General features: G+C 40.1%; 1 protein-coding gene across 1 annotated transcript; it reads left to right on the forward strand.

The window, feature by feature from the left end:
• Nucleotides 1-1,945: 1,945 nt before the first annotated feature.
• On the forward strand, nucleotides 1,946-13,487 carry COQ10B (coenzyme Q10B). Its single transcript, XM_068686628.1, has 5 exons — nucleotides 1,946-2,105; nucleotides 4,314-4,460; nucleotides 5,668-5,860; nucleotides 8,041-8,142; nucleotides 11,106-13,487. Exons 1-5 carry the CDS (start codon nucleotides 2,056-2,058, stop codon nucleotides 11,271-11,273), a joined length of 660 nt encoding a protein of 219 aa, XP_068542729.1. The 5' UTR covers nucleotides 1,946-2,055; the 3' UTR covers nucleotides 11,274-13,487.
• Nucleotides 13,488-13,497: the final 10 nt, after the last annotated feature.

Consider the following 13,497-nt stretch of genomic DNA (forward strand, 5'->3'; position numbering starts at 1 on the left):
GAGTGCCAGCCTAAGCCGTGGGCAGCAGGACTGCAGCGCTCTGTTGTTAAACGGGACCAAACTCGGGGTTTGCAGTACGGAGCTGCACTTTAACATAGTAATGTTGGATCTGCCATTTCCCACACAACAGGGAGCTCTGTGTTACAAGAGGGAACAGGAATTGGGTTGTGATGAAACACTCTATAAAGTGAAATGAGAAAACTGCTGATTTTTTTATTATTATTATTATTATTATTGTTTTATTTTCCCTAACAAATTCTGCCCTGGGTTCTTTAATTCGTGTCTGCCTCTCAAATTCCCTGAATCCCAATATACCTTTGCTTCCAGAACAGTATCTCCATTATGTGGCTTCCACCACTTGATCAGGGTAACTTTGTGGTTTACCCTTCCGATTTTGCCCACTGGAGTTCCGTTCCTCTTTCCCCACATGCACGTCTTCACGGAGATTACTATGTAGATTGGAACACGATTGGATTTAAGAGCCCAGATGCTTTTCAGACTTAGGCTCGTAACCAAGGTACAGGCCTGTGCAGTCTTGCTTTATGTAACAGATTCAGGTCCAATTTCACAGCCAGCCCAAGCTATCAGTGTTGCCAAAAGAAGTATCCAGCCACATGGCCCGTCTTTGCTCTATTGTGCCAGAAGAAGTTTCTGGCACTTGTTCACTCAAAGCATCCATGCCTCTAGCTACTCCCTTCTGCTCATCTTCCAAAAAGAACGTATTATTTCTCCCATGTGGAATGCTATAAAGAATTGCACAGTGAACTGACATTTTGCAAAAAGCTGCAAAACTAGTCTAAACTCAGTCTTTTGATTGTCCCCAGATCTGTACTCAGCTTCAAGTGCCGTGGACTGTTTCCTGGCATTTATGTGTCTATTAAAGATTAGGGGAAAAATTCTCCAAAAAGACTAATTCTCCAAAAAGAGCGAAAGAGTAGAAACATTTAACATAAGCAGATATGTTTGAGAAACTGAATTAAGGTTTCTCGTGTAGTATGAGTGAGGAAAATGAATTTAAATCTCTTCCAGATCTAGTTTTGCCTTTGACGTCAAGCGTGCTGAGTGTCAGCACAGCACTCCAGGGCCAGCAGGGAGAGGGTGGCTGGGAAGGTTGTGGCAGCTGGTGGCCAGCTGAGGGTGGCATCTAGCTGTTTTAGACAGAAATTTCGGTGTGGTCATATGCAGTGTCTCTTTTTGAGGTATCAGAAGTGTTTTACATCCCTCTGGTGGAAATATTAATTTGAGCCACTCTTCCTATCAGATCTCTGCAAACAGCAGACATCAAGCAGCAGGTTGTAAGGACTATTTCTGAGACAGACTAATTGGATAACAAAACAAAACAGAGTGCCCTCAAGTATCATCTTGTACATCAGTGCTTTATCCTTCAGTTCCTCTAAACGCCAGAAGGCATCAGCTCTCCGTGAGGCACTTCCTGATCCAGAGAAACAAGCTGCAACAGCTACATAGATGGGCACACTCCCATGGCAAGCAGGAACCAGCAAGAAAGAGCGGCTCTGGTGGAAGTTATGAAACATGCGGATGAAGCTACTAACAGGAATTTGATGTGGGGGCACAGGCTGAGGCTGTTTCACATTTCTGATGGGGCTGGTTTTCTCCCATGCTGCAGAACCCAGGTTTTGAAATGTTTCTGGTTTTCATCAAGCTCAGAATGAAAAGCACACTGCAGGGCAGCTTACTGAAAACCACCATGCCCTGACGGGATAAAGCGCCGCTCAAATTAGTTTTCATTATTCATATTGCTGGGGTTCTGTTTAATAATTAATGTTTTTAACCAATGACGAGACACCGAGATAAGGAAGAGATTTCTGAAGAGAACATAGGACTGGACTTACTCATTTTCTAGAAATAATTTCCTTTCAGTGCATTCAGCGCTGAGGGCTGCGGAGCACAACCGCTGGGGCCGTTGGGGGCCGTTACGGGCGCCGCGCGCCGCCGGGCCAATGAGCCCGGGCACCTCCCTCTCACGTGCCCGCCCCCGCTCCCGCTCCCGCCCCCAGGAGGCTCCGGGCCGGGCGGTGCCGGCGGGGCCCGGCGATGGCGCGCAGCGGGCGGGCGGTGGCCGCGGGGCTCGGCGCCGCCGGCAGGTACGGGGCGGGGCGGGGCGGGGCGGGGGGGCCGGGGCCCTCCGGGCGAAGCGCGAGGGGCGTTGGTGCCGCCCGTGAGGAGAGGAGCCGGGCTGAGGGCGGGAGGGGCCGCAGCGGGCGGCACCGGCACCGGCACCGGCACCCCCCGGTCCCTGCCCGAGCTGCCCCCGCGAGATGCTCATAAGGACACTTGCTGGCAAAGCTCATGTTTTGGGACTGACCGGCCATCCGATGGCACCAGCTTCGTGAAGGGAACAGTTGGGGTAGCAGCAAGCCCAGCCACACGGGTGTGCTCTGACCGCTGGTTTCAGGCTTTTTATAAGTAGGAGTTGGAGATTCCTTTTTTTTCAAAATGTTTTAGTCTTTGGAAATGTAACTATTAAAAATAATCACTACATAGAGATCACATATGCCACACGACAGCAAATGCTTCCTTTTCAGGTCGTGTAAGTCAGGTGCTACTGTGATCAGTGCCTAAATGTTCAGAGAGAAAGCAGCAAGGGACAGGAATTGGATGCTGCCAGTGAGCGCAGTGTGAGTGGCACTGACTGTGTCACCCTCAGAGGATAATAAAGGAGTGCTAGGCACATCTGCATTTAAGTACGGACTTGGCTTTTCTCCTGAGGCCTTCACCGGGTTCACCAAAACATGCACGACAGTCCACCGAAGTCCCTGCTTTTGTGGTTTCTGGAGAGGTATGCTTTCCTGAACTGGGACCAGGACCAGCACATTCTTGTAGTGTCTGTTTCTCTTCAAATAAAATCTAGAGAGAGACCAAGTCCCACCAGCTTTGTTAACACTATAACCTCTCTTAACCTTCCCTTCCTTGAACGGTGGTGTAACTGCGAAAAGGACTTGATCTTAGAGCAATAACAAAGTACTTGTGGGGATTGTTTTTCAGCCCTGCACTTAAATGTGTATACATAAAAGTGCCTGAAGCAGCGTGTTGGCAGAGCATTACAGTAAGAACAAACCAACAGAAGCGTCCCGACAACTAGTTAGGACAGTGCACTATACCACAGATGGAGAAAATAATTTAGCTCTCCACAACGAGGTCTGGTCCAAAGTTCTGGACTCTCTATGAATCAGGTTGAGGCAGCTACAAGGTTACTGGCAGGCATCCAATGTTCCTATCAAAGCCATGCTTTTCCTTAACAGTCCTGTCCGGTCCAAGTGGAAAAAAACAGACTCTGTCTGTATCCCTTGAGATACAACTCCAAATCCTTGCAGAGCTTGCTGTAGAAAGACTTATCAGAATTTGCTGTGCTAGTTTGGTGGATAAGAAGAAGCATCATCTATCTGTTAGCTGTGTTAAAATAAAATGATAACAAGCAAGCCTTACACCAAGTGGGAAGGCTGGTTCCATTTTTGACTATGTAAATCCAGAAGTGCAGTCCTGATCGTTTAATTACTGACAGGAGACGGCCTAGGTTGCTTTTTAGCTTACATATGTAGAAGCGCTGACAGCAAATAGTGACCTTTTTAACTCCCCGGTGCCAGAAATCAGAACTTTTGAAGCAGCATTTTAGGCAAAATCAGTAATTCCGCATGAGTCCTATTAACCACAATGAATATTTTTCTAGATTTTAGTATAGGTTCAGAAACAGAGAACTGAGATGGAATCTTAGAACTACGAGCATTTCATAAAGCTAAACTGTTAAGTTTTATTTATGAAAACACTGCATCCATGGTTGTGTGTGATATTTTCAAAAGAAAGAAATGGGGATGCAATGCAGTTTCTAAAAGGACTTTCAGAATGAAACTTTCCTTATAAGAGAAGGAAGGCAGCAGAGGGATTACTGCAGAATTCTACTTCATAGCCGCAATGGGAAACTTTTCTAGTTTTTTGCATGTTCCAAAAGGGTAAAGTATTGTAGGGTATGCCTCGATTTTTCTGGTAAGAAAGCAAAATTAATTCTGCACACTAAGTGCGTGAGTCCTGTACGTGAACTCAGGCTGCCATGAAGCCAGTGTTTAATGGGGGCCTTTGTATTTTACTCTGCCAGTTACTCTTCTCGTGACTGGGAGCTATTTTTAGTCACAGACTTTTTTTTTTTTTAAAGTTTGCAAACGCTTATGAGCCTTTGTTTTTCCATCTCAACTGGATGTTTTCTGGAATGCTGTACAACAGACTACATCTCACCTCAATGTGTTGTGATCTATGTTGCTGATAAGAAAGGAGTCTAAAAGGCATTTTCAATGTTGCAGGCACCTGGCTTCCTGTGGTATTCTGATGACCAGAATTTCTTCTTTGCAAGTACCTGTAATGAGCCATGCCTTTTCAAGAAGTTTCTTCAACATTGCTGCACCACTAGTAAATAAAAGAAAAGAATATTCTGAAAGAAGAATTATAGGGTTTGTATAGAAAAGTGGAATGATACCTTATGCATTTACGATTTTCATGTTTGCACTAAACATTCAAAGACTGAGTATCCCTCAAGGCACATGTCCCTGAGACTGTGCCCAGGTGGAGAGTAGAAATGAGTTTTACCTTTCAAAATTTTTAGAGATCAGGCTGTCAAACCTGAAATTGGGTATCAAAAATTTAGGAACCCCATACACCTGCTCCTTGGAAGGAAATAGCAGAAATAACCTTTTTATTCCATGACGAAACAAAAACAACCCTGAAAGGGAAGCATGCATTATTTGTCTGGTGAAATGGGGATAAACCAAAAGGCGTGAAAACTCAATTTTCTCCCATTTCTCAAAAATACATGCCAATGTTACACTTGCATTATGTTGTACGTCTCATTTGAGATTTACTTCTTTCTTTAAAAGAAGGAAAATAATTAGTTGTGTGGTGAAGTGTGTGCATACAAAAGCTCTTTGAAACCCAGTTTGCCTTAAAACCAGTGGAAAATTTCCCATTAATTTAATGAGTTTGGGATCTGCTCTCAGCCTCTAGTCCACAGTAGTATGATTTGTTCATTAGGGTTAGTATTTTTTTTCATGATGGTTAATATTCGTTTATGTGATAGTTCTTGAACTGCAACAGATTTCATTTAAAAGGAGCCTTTGTCCAATAATACTCACTGTTTTTCTCCTGAAAGTATTTTTTTTTTTTTGGGGGGGGGAGGGGGCGAGGTCTAAGTAGTGTTCTTTTTAAGCCTTTGAAAACAGACCCCTAGTTTTGTTACACCTTTTCTTGGTAGCTATAAGGTATGGATTAATTTGTTCTATGAAATATCTAAAATCTACCTAAATCAAGACACAGCTGCAATGGAAAAACTACTTTTCCATTTGAAATCTAAGCATGCTTACCTGATATTGCAGAAAGTAGCATACATCTGGTTCAGTGTTCCCTAACCTTACAGCTATATGCTGTGTAGTGTTTGTAGTGTTTTGCTTTTCTTGTGCAAAGACTTTTACCAGTTCAGTACTTTTTTTTTTTAATCTTAATAGAGTTGCATTTTTAACTTCCAAAAATAGTGGTAGTGTTTTCAGGTGACTGCATGTTCACCATCAAAACTGCCTGTGCCACTTATAGAATCTTAGAACCTTATAATACTGAATTCCTAGTTAAAACACCTTGTAACTGTAACATTTATATTTCTGCTTCCAGATATTCTATGCAGGAAATGTATGCAGTTGTTGCTGTTGTGGAAGATTACAAACTGTTTGTGCCGTGGTGTAAAAAGTCAGATATATTATCAAAGCGCTCTGGATACTGCAAAGCACAGCTAGAAATAGGATTTCCTCCTGTTTTAGAAAGGTATACATCAGTTGTTACCCTCGTGAGGCCACATTTAGTTAAGGTAATTTATTATTATTATTTTTGTAGCTGTATCTTTCCATAACTTGTGTGTAGAAATTTAAATATTCCATGAAGCTCTTTTAAAAACAAAATTAATGCTGGAATTGCTTCCTGTGGCTCAAAACTTGTGCTGCTTTTATTTAAAGACTATAGGTTACGTGGTGTAAATTTCAATGTGTTTTTAAAACATAAGCTGCCAAATAGGGGGAAAAATTGCCTTTTAATTGGCTTTTGCTGGAAAAAATATTAAAAAAGTAGCCATTAATGAAGATATCTATTTGTTGTTTTTTTTTTTTTTTTTTTTTTTTTGGTATTAATTTTGTCCAAGCCTCTCTAAATGCAAAAATAATAGAGACTTAAAGGTTATCTCTTTGTAGCTTCTGGTGCCTTAGCAAAATGATGTCATTATTTTTTCTTCTGACAATTCTAACCAGTTTATTTAAGAAGTTTAGGCAGAGGATCTTCTGAAGAGCCTGTTATTCAGTATATTGATGCCATGATAGAATGGTAGATTTCAAGTCCATTTCTTAGAATTAATTTGTACAGCAATTGTATTTCTACTTTCATTTTTTTCAAGGGTAATAAAGGGAGAAATTTTAAATGAGGTCTGGATCTTCCAGCTGCTTGTTTACATTAGAGATTCACATCTGTTTGTTAGGAACAGCTCAGAACAGACTCATAAAAACTGCCTCTTCCCCTTCATGCAATTTTGACTATCTTTTGGAACAACTAGTGAAATTACAACAGTTGATTACTGGTCAAGATAATTGTTTGGGTATCCTATTCCACTATTCTTTTCTAGGCTTCCACTAACAAGACACTGCATAAAACAGAAATGGGTTTCTTAAGTACAGGGGAGATACGAATTGGAAGGGCAATATGCAAAGTGCTTTTTTTCAAGGTAGTTATTCATTTTGGAAAGAAAAAAAAATGTCTTCCATTATTAAGAAAGCTCAACAGTTACAATGTAAAAATCTGAATTTTACATGCTGCTCTCCCTTTCTACTCTTCCCTGACAAGACTTTTTATTTTGCATAGCTATCAGTTTGGCTTACTGATTCTTATTCACTCTAATTCTCTCAAAAGAAGAATTCTGGTCTCTGAAAAGACCATGAAAGTGGTGTGGAGAACACTTTAAGTTTCCTCTTCCTAGATTTATCAGCATTTTCTCTGTTAGGATTTTTTTTCCTAAACATTTATATCATCTTCACATAACTGGAGGAACATTACCACAAGGAAATGAAACGACCATGTGTTCGGGCTATTTCACTGTCTTCAGAAATAACTCTGGGCAAAGGGAGCTTGCATAGTGGTTTTGTATAGTGGGCTGTCGGTGGTGACAAAATGAGCATGTTATTGTTGCTTACAGCAGCAGCGCGTGAGCCCTAGAATATCAGGCTGGTAGCAGCAGCTCTTGCTGCTGAGAAATGTCGAGTGAGTTTTGTTACTTATAAGGTTGGGAGCAAGGGGGACACACTGGCACCTTTCCCGTTCTTCCTGCCCTTTTGGCAACAATGAGAAAAGCAAGCCCAGCTCTTCAGGCTTGTCTGCTCTTCCCTCCACTCCTCCCCTTGCAGTTACAGAAGTTGGGAGGTACTGCATCCCTGCACTGGGCAAAGAAGTGGTGGTATTTTTGTGCTGCTGATTTGTCTTTGACGTGGCTTAGCTTATCTGTGCTTTCAAACCACAAGCAAAAGCTATGTATGCTTGTGTTGACAGTAAGAACTGTAAAGAAAGTTTAAAAATAGTTACAGCAATTCTCTTTAGTAACTCCAAGCCAATCGAGATGATGTATTTGCATGATTTTTCAACTCTATGACTTTCGTTCTTTTTCTATTTAAAATATAGCCACACAAAAATAGCTGTATGTACCAAAAGCAAAATGAATGAAAGTAAGGACCCTATTCTCAATTATGGTGTAGATATCTTTAACATTATTATGGTATTCTATGCATCATACAAGAGATCTGTTTTATGGCTAAAACCAAAGATCCTTCCCGTAACTTGATAGGGATTCAGCTACTTTGCTATGACAGTGTGCAAATGGGATCTTTTGCTGGCTGCACTATAAAGAATTAATTTTAACTATGCTGTGACCTTCACTGTCTAACAATGCTTCAGTAATACTGATTTGTCTCATGTAAGCCCCCCTGTAGCTTGACTTTTTAAACTTTCTTTTAGGCATCCTGCACAGACGGAAGGCTATTTAATCACTTGGAAACAGTGTGGCGTTTCAGCCCAGGTATCCCTGGCTATCCAAGGACATGTACATTGGATTTTTCTGTAAGTATTCCAATTAAAACCGCCACATGCTACAAATAGGGGTGTATACACACACATAAACACTGCAAAAAAGTTAGTTTTAGTTTTAGTCACTACTATCAAGAAGCGTTTTTGCAGTCAGTTTTACAACATGAAAACTGCTACACAGTCCTTGAGAGACAAGTCTTCTGTGAAGTGTCCACATATAACCAAACAGCCTAGGGACTGGTATCTCTCACCATACAATTCTCCACATACTAAGATAAGCAAATACAGAGAGAGAAATACTCAACATATTTGTGGACTTTGCTATTTTCTTTAATTACCTTACAACCCACGTGCTTTTGTTATCAGAAAGTAGGTGTTTTCCCATCCATCCTGTTTGGCCTGTAGTTTAATTTCCTGACTTCTAGATTTACTATTTAATGTATTTTACATCTTCTATAATACCACTGTAACAGCTTTTAGGAGAAATGCTGTCTCTCTACTCTATGATGGGATATCACTGCAGTTCCAAAATACTGCATTTTAAACCCAGTATCTGGTTTAGTCCGTTATTCCTAGACAAGTTGCTTTTCTTACTGTGAGTTCTTGTTTTTCATTTTTTTTCTTCCATCACTTACTTTTTCTTACATTGTATTGTGTTAAGGGTGTTGCGTTCAGCACTAAACTAATCTGGGGTTCAGAACAGGTTACAAAAGTACACAGAAATAGGTTGATCCTGTTGTCTTCTAGGATACTGTGCTTCTTTTGAAGTCATTTTTCCAAAAAAGAGCTTTTGGAATATTTGTAAACTGGCACGACTTCCTTGGGTTAAAAACTCAAGTTTTTGCTGTATTGCACTTCATACAGCTCAACAATAAAAATGAATCTATAGGTACTTGAAAATACATTTCTGATGGGATTTACTGACTATGCTTACATGTTATTTGCTCATGATATTTGAATTTATCTAGGCAAATCACGACAGTTCCTGCTACTGACTGGTAAGACAGCTTTTTAGCCAAGCCATAAATCAACTGAGAAAACTCAAATTAAGCAACTGCTTAAGCCCTATTAGCTAAATAGCAAGTTTATGAGGATTTTTTTTTTTTCCTTACCAAAGCCATGTTTTGACACTTCAGGTTGAGAATTTTAGTTAAAGAGAGTCAAAACTGGACTTTAAAAGGACATTCTTAGGAAATACTATTAATACTTGATATCATTTACACGATTTTGAGGTAGCAGAAGCAAATATAGCCAGCTGAGCAGGGGGCTGGCTCACAACAGTACATACTCAGGGATTCTAACCCTTGCTCAATTTCAGCTTGCTGTGTGACTTAGCCTCTGGGCCTTCACAGATAGTAATGATAAACATTCCAAAACCAACTTCTCACTGCACACTTCACACTGCACAACTAAGTACTTGTGAGAGATAGGACTGATTTCAATAATGGTAGTTTGCTTTAGAAAGTGTTAGTTGAATTTTAGATGATGCTGGTTTCCTCAGCCTACTGCATTACTGTTCTGCCAGCCTGGTGGTACATTATATATATGCTGAACTTTAATAAGACATTTAGTTTCAGTTGCATTTCAGCTCTTAAGTGATTTAACACAGATTTAAGCACAACATATTGCTATCTGCAAGCTTCATAAAAACATCTCAGGTTCTCACATAGTTACTGAACATGATGTAACATTTACGATCCCTGCTTTGCAGAGCTCAACATGCTATAAATATCATCTCAGACTTTGAAAAGGCACATTAATTTTTACTGATGCTTGAGATCACGTGCAAATGAAGCTACAGCTGGCTTACATTTCACATTAATTCTATACTACTATTCCAGCAATTAACATGCAATACTCTTAAACAATTTGAGATAACGCACATTTGTTTCATTTGGCATTTCATCTGCTGATTTTTCAGGTATGATGTAAGTACTTAAATCTCAATCCAAAAGACATGCAGTAACAGGAACGATAGAATGGCAGAAGAAATGCAAGCTGTTTCTTTTCCTGACAGCTTTGTAATCATTTCTGGAACTTGTAGAAGGCAAAACTAAATCCAATACCATAGCCTTAGGGTAATGTTCTTAAACTAGACCAAAGGCCAGTACAGCACAAAGTATATTTGAAGGCTATTTGACATAAAAGTGACCTTGCTGTTGTCATCAATTTTTCTTTTAGCGGGTGGAGAGAGAAAGCAAACTCCCTGTGCTCCTGCCCTAACTGTTAACTACTACAGTAGCTTCAGTGTAATTATTAAACTGAAGGATCCAGTAACTGAAAGGGAATGTGCAAATCAGTTTGAGCACTGCAGTAGGAGGCACAAGGACTTGGTACAGAGGACTTATCCGGGACAATTGTATTCTAAAACTGACTGCCCATGTCAGGACAGCAAAGGTAGAGGGCAGGAGATGTCTAGGAAGGAGAAAGAGCAAAGGCAAATTATAAGCTTCAGTCTGTAAATTAGCATTGTTTGAACATACTGTTAACTACATCTACCTAGATGGAAAAACTAATATAAAATGTTGTTACCTAATAAGCAACTATTTCAAGCTGCCTTTAAGCCACTCTTGGGTTTGCTTCATGTTACCTGTAAATCTGCTGTCTTACTATGCAGGATTTTCTTCAAAATTTTGCCCTTCAAGGGAATTTTATGTGCAGAGTAACTTAGTTACCATTGTTGGTTTGTAGTTTTTCACTACCCTAAATCTTTTAGGTATGTTTTGTGACATGTCATTTAAGTAACATACAGTTGGTTTAGATAAATGGGACTGATTACATAAGAGAAAAACATTCTTCTAATTGAAGAGAATAGGAAAACAGTCCTCTGACCGAAGAATAAGGCTTTTCTTTGCATACAAGCTCATCTATTGTTTTATCTGTTCTTTCTTCTGCAACCTACTTGCAGCTTAACTGGAGATTCTTTAATGAAGTTATCTCTAACAGCATTTTACTACAATAGTAAATACAAGACCAAATCTTCTCTGTTTTAACAGATTTCTTTTGAATTTCGTTCACTTCTACACTCACAACTTGCTACGCTGTTTTTTGATGAAGTAGTCAAGCAGATGGTCACTGCCTTTGAAAGAAGAGCATCCAAACTCCATGGCCCAGAAACAAGCATACCTCGGGAGTTAATGCTTCATGAAGTTCATCAAACGTAATGGGGAAAATTTCTACAACCTCCATTATAAACTTGTTTGTACACTCTGTACAAGAGGTGGCATGCTCCTTTTTGGGGCATCTATTTCATATCTGAGCTTTATATGTAATTTTATACTGTACAAATCACGCACATGTTCAGCTAGATCAATGTAGTCTATTCAAGCTGCTATCAAGTGCAATTCAAAGTGTTATCAGTAACAGACAATTGGCATCTACTGTTACACAAGATAACTCAGGCTGCCGTTTATTAACCTGCCAGTTTCTGTAATCACAGTGTAAGCTCTACCTTATAAAACAAGCTAACGTTCTTTTCAGTGTTGTAATATATTAACTCAAGTTTAAGTTATTAGTAGCATGAATGTAATTTACCAGCATCACCTCAGTCAGCTCAGGCCAAGTGAAGGGAGATTCTGACATTTTAGCCTTAGGGAGTAGAGTACAGTGTGTCCAGCATCAACTAGCAGGTGCTTTTGATCCACATCGATGACAAGGATTAACTCAGGAGTCGCCAACTGCTGTTGAATTCTGACCAGCAACTGTTATAGAAAAAAAAAAAAAAAAAGCAGCCTTAACACTGAGTTTTCGTAATAGGTACCTATAGTGCCAAGTACAGCACTTTCAGCTATATCCAGCGGTTCTTAGCTGTCTGGGCTCCAGACAGTGTTGTATTTACAGTACATTTGGCAGGCTGAAATTTGCCCACCTGCCCCTGTTTCACTGTTAGGCATTGTATTGAGGTTATGCTACATAAATCTCAGCTAGTGCAAAACACGGTAAACGTCAGCTCAGCAAGCATGACAGCACGGAGGCATCATCTTCTGTACCACATTGCTGTGGAAGGAGGGAATGAGCTGTCCTCCACTTCGCACAGCATAAATACATCCAAGGCCACTGGTTATTCAGTAATGTGCAATATAGAGCTAGATCTTAGTTGTCTCATTTCAGTACTTAGCTTCCATTTATGTATGGTACTAGCTATCTTGAGCTGATTTTCAGTAGTTCTGTTCCTTAGATTATTACTCTTTCCAGTCTCCAAAGAAACCTAAGTAAATGAGGTTGGAATAAATTTAGTCTCCTCCCTATGCACCTTCTTAAATTACAGAAGGTCATGATGGAATTAGGTGAAGCTTCAGATGCATTTCACAGCTGAAGCCAGTCTGCTCTTCCAAAGCATCTGAATTCATGTGGTTACTACAGAATAGGTGGCAACATACTACATAACGTACTAAGTTTCAGGATATAGACTGCCCTGCAGCAGTTTCAGAGCATTTACGCACTGTCCCAGAAAAAGCAATTAAAAATTCATACAGGATGTGTGAAAGATGGTTTGTAGTTGTAGACAGCTAGATTAAGTGGTCAGTTTTAAAGCACCTAGGAAGTTGCAAAACAATTTTATGTACTGAAACAATGAAAGAAAAACATACGTGAGTTTGGGAACACCATTACTTGGAAGTGTTTGCAAAATGGAGTTGGGAAGCAGAGAGAAAAGATGTTAGTGTTATTAGCTGTGTCAAGTCAGGAAACAGTAGGTGGCATTCAAAGCTGTCTTTAAGTATGAAACCACATCTACTGCTGACAATTTAAACATAATTCAGAAGGCTGGAAGACTATAAGGCTCAAACCACAGAGATAACTACATAATATACCCAAGCAAAAGTAGTATTTAAGAAGCTCAGAAGCGTTTCTTAGCTAAGACAACTTACCTGTTTCATACCCTCAGGGCACTTGCCCTCCCACAGTACTGTGAAAGAGTCAGTCAGCCTGTTCCAGCATGTGCAACGAGCAACATGAAAAGGGCAAAATAAAGTCACTGCGCGTGCCTTGTTTTCACAGCATTGTTTAATATTGCAAAGAACTGTTGTGGCAGCTCAGCTTAGATACTTCTTACCAAAATTTAAGTCACTCATATTTCCAATTAACATTTTTGACAGAGGAATGTTTCTTGGAGAGTAATGTCCTCCAGTTTTTCCAAGCATAAGAGTCAGATTTCTATTAAATCTTAGAAGCGGGCTATCAAGCTTCTCCCAGAACTGTGGCTTGGTGTACAGATGAATAAGGTGATACATTTCATACTTTTTGAGCAGATTGTTTTATTACATAAAGGTCACGTAAGTGTATATTTGTCTACTTTGTACACAATTGTCTAGTCTCACGCACAGTGGCTTCCAAGTTCTTCCTAGTACTGGCAAGCACCAATAAATTCTGTAACAGAATATCAAGTGC

Source organism: Anas acuta, chromosome 6, assembly GCF_963932015.1.
Source record: "Anas acuta chromosome 6, bAnaAcu1.1, whole genome shotgun sequence".
Classification (NCBI taxonomy): domain Eukaryota; kingdom Metazoa; phylum Chordata; class Aves; order Anseriformes; family Anatidae; genus Anas; species Anas acuta.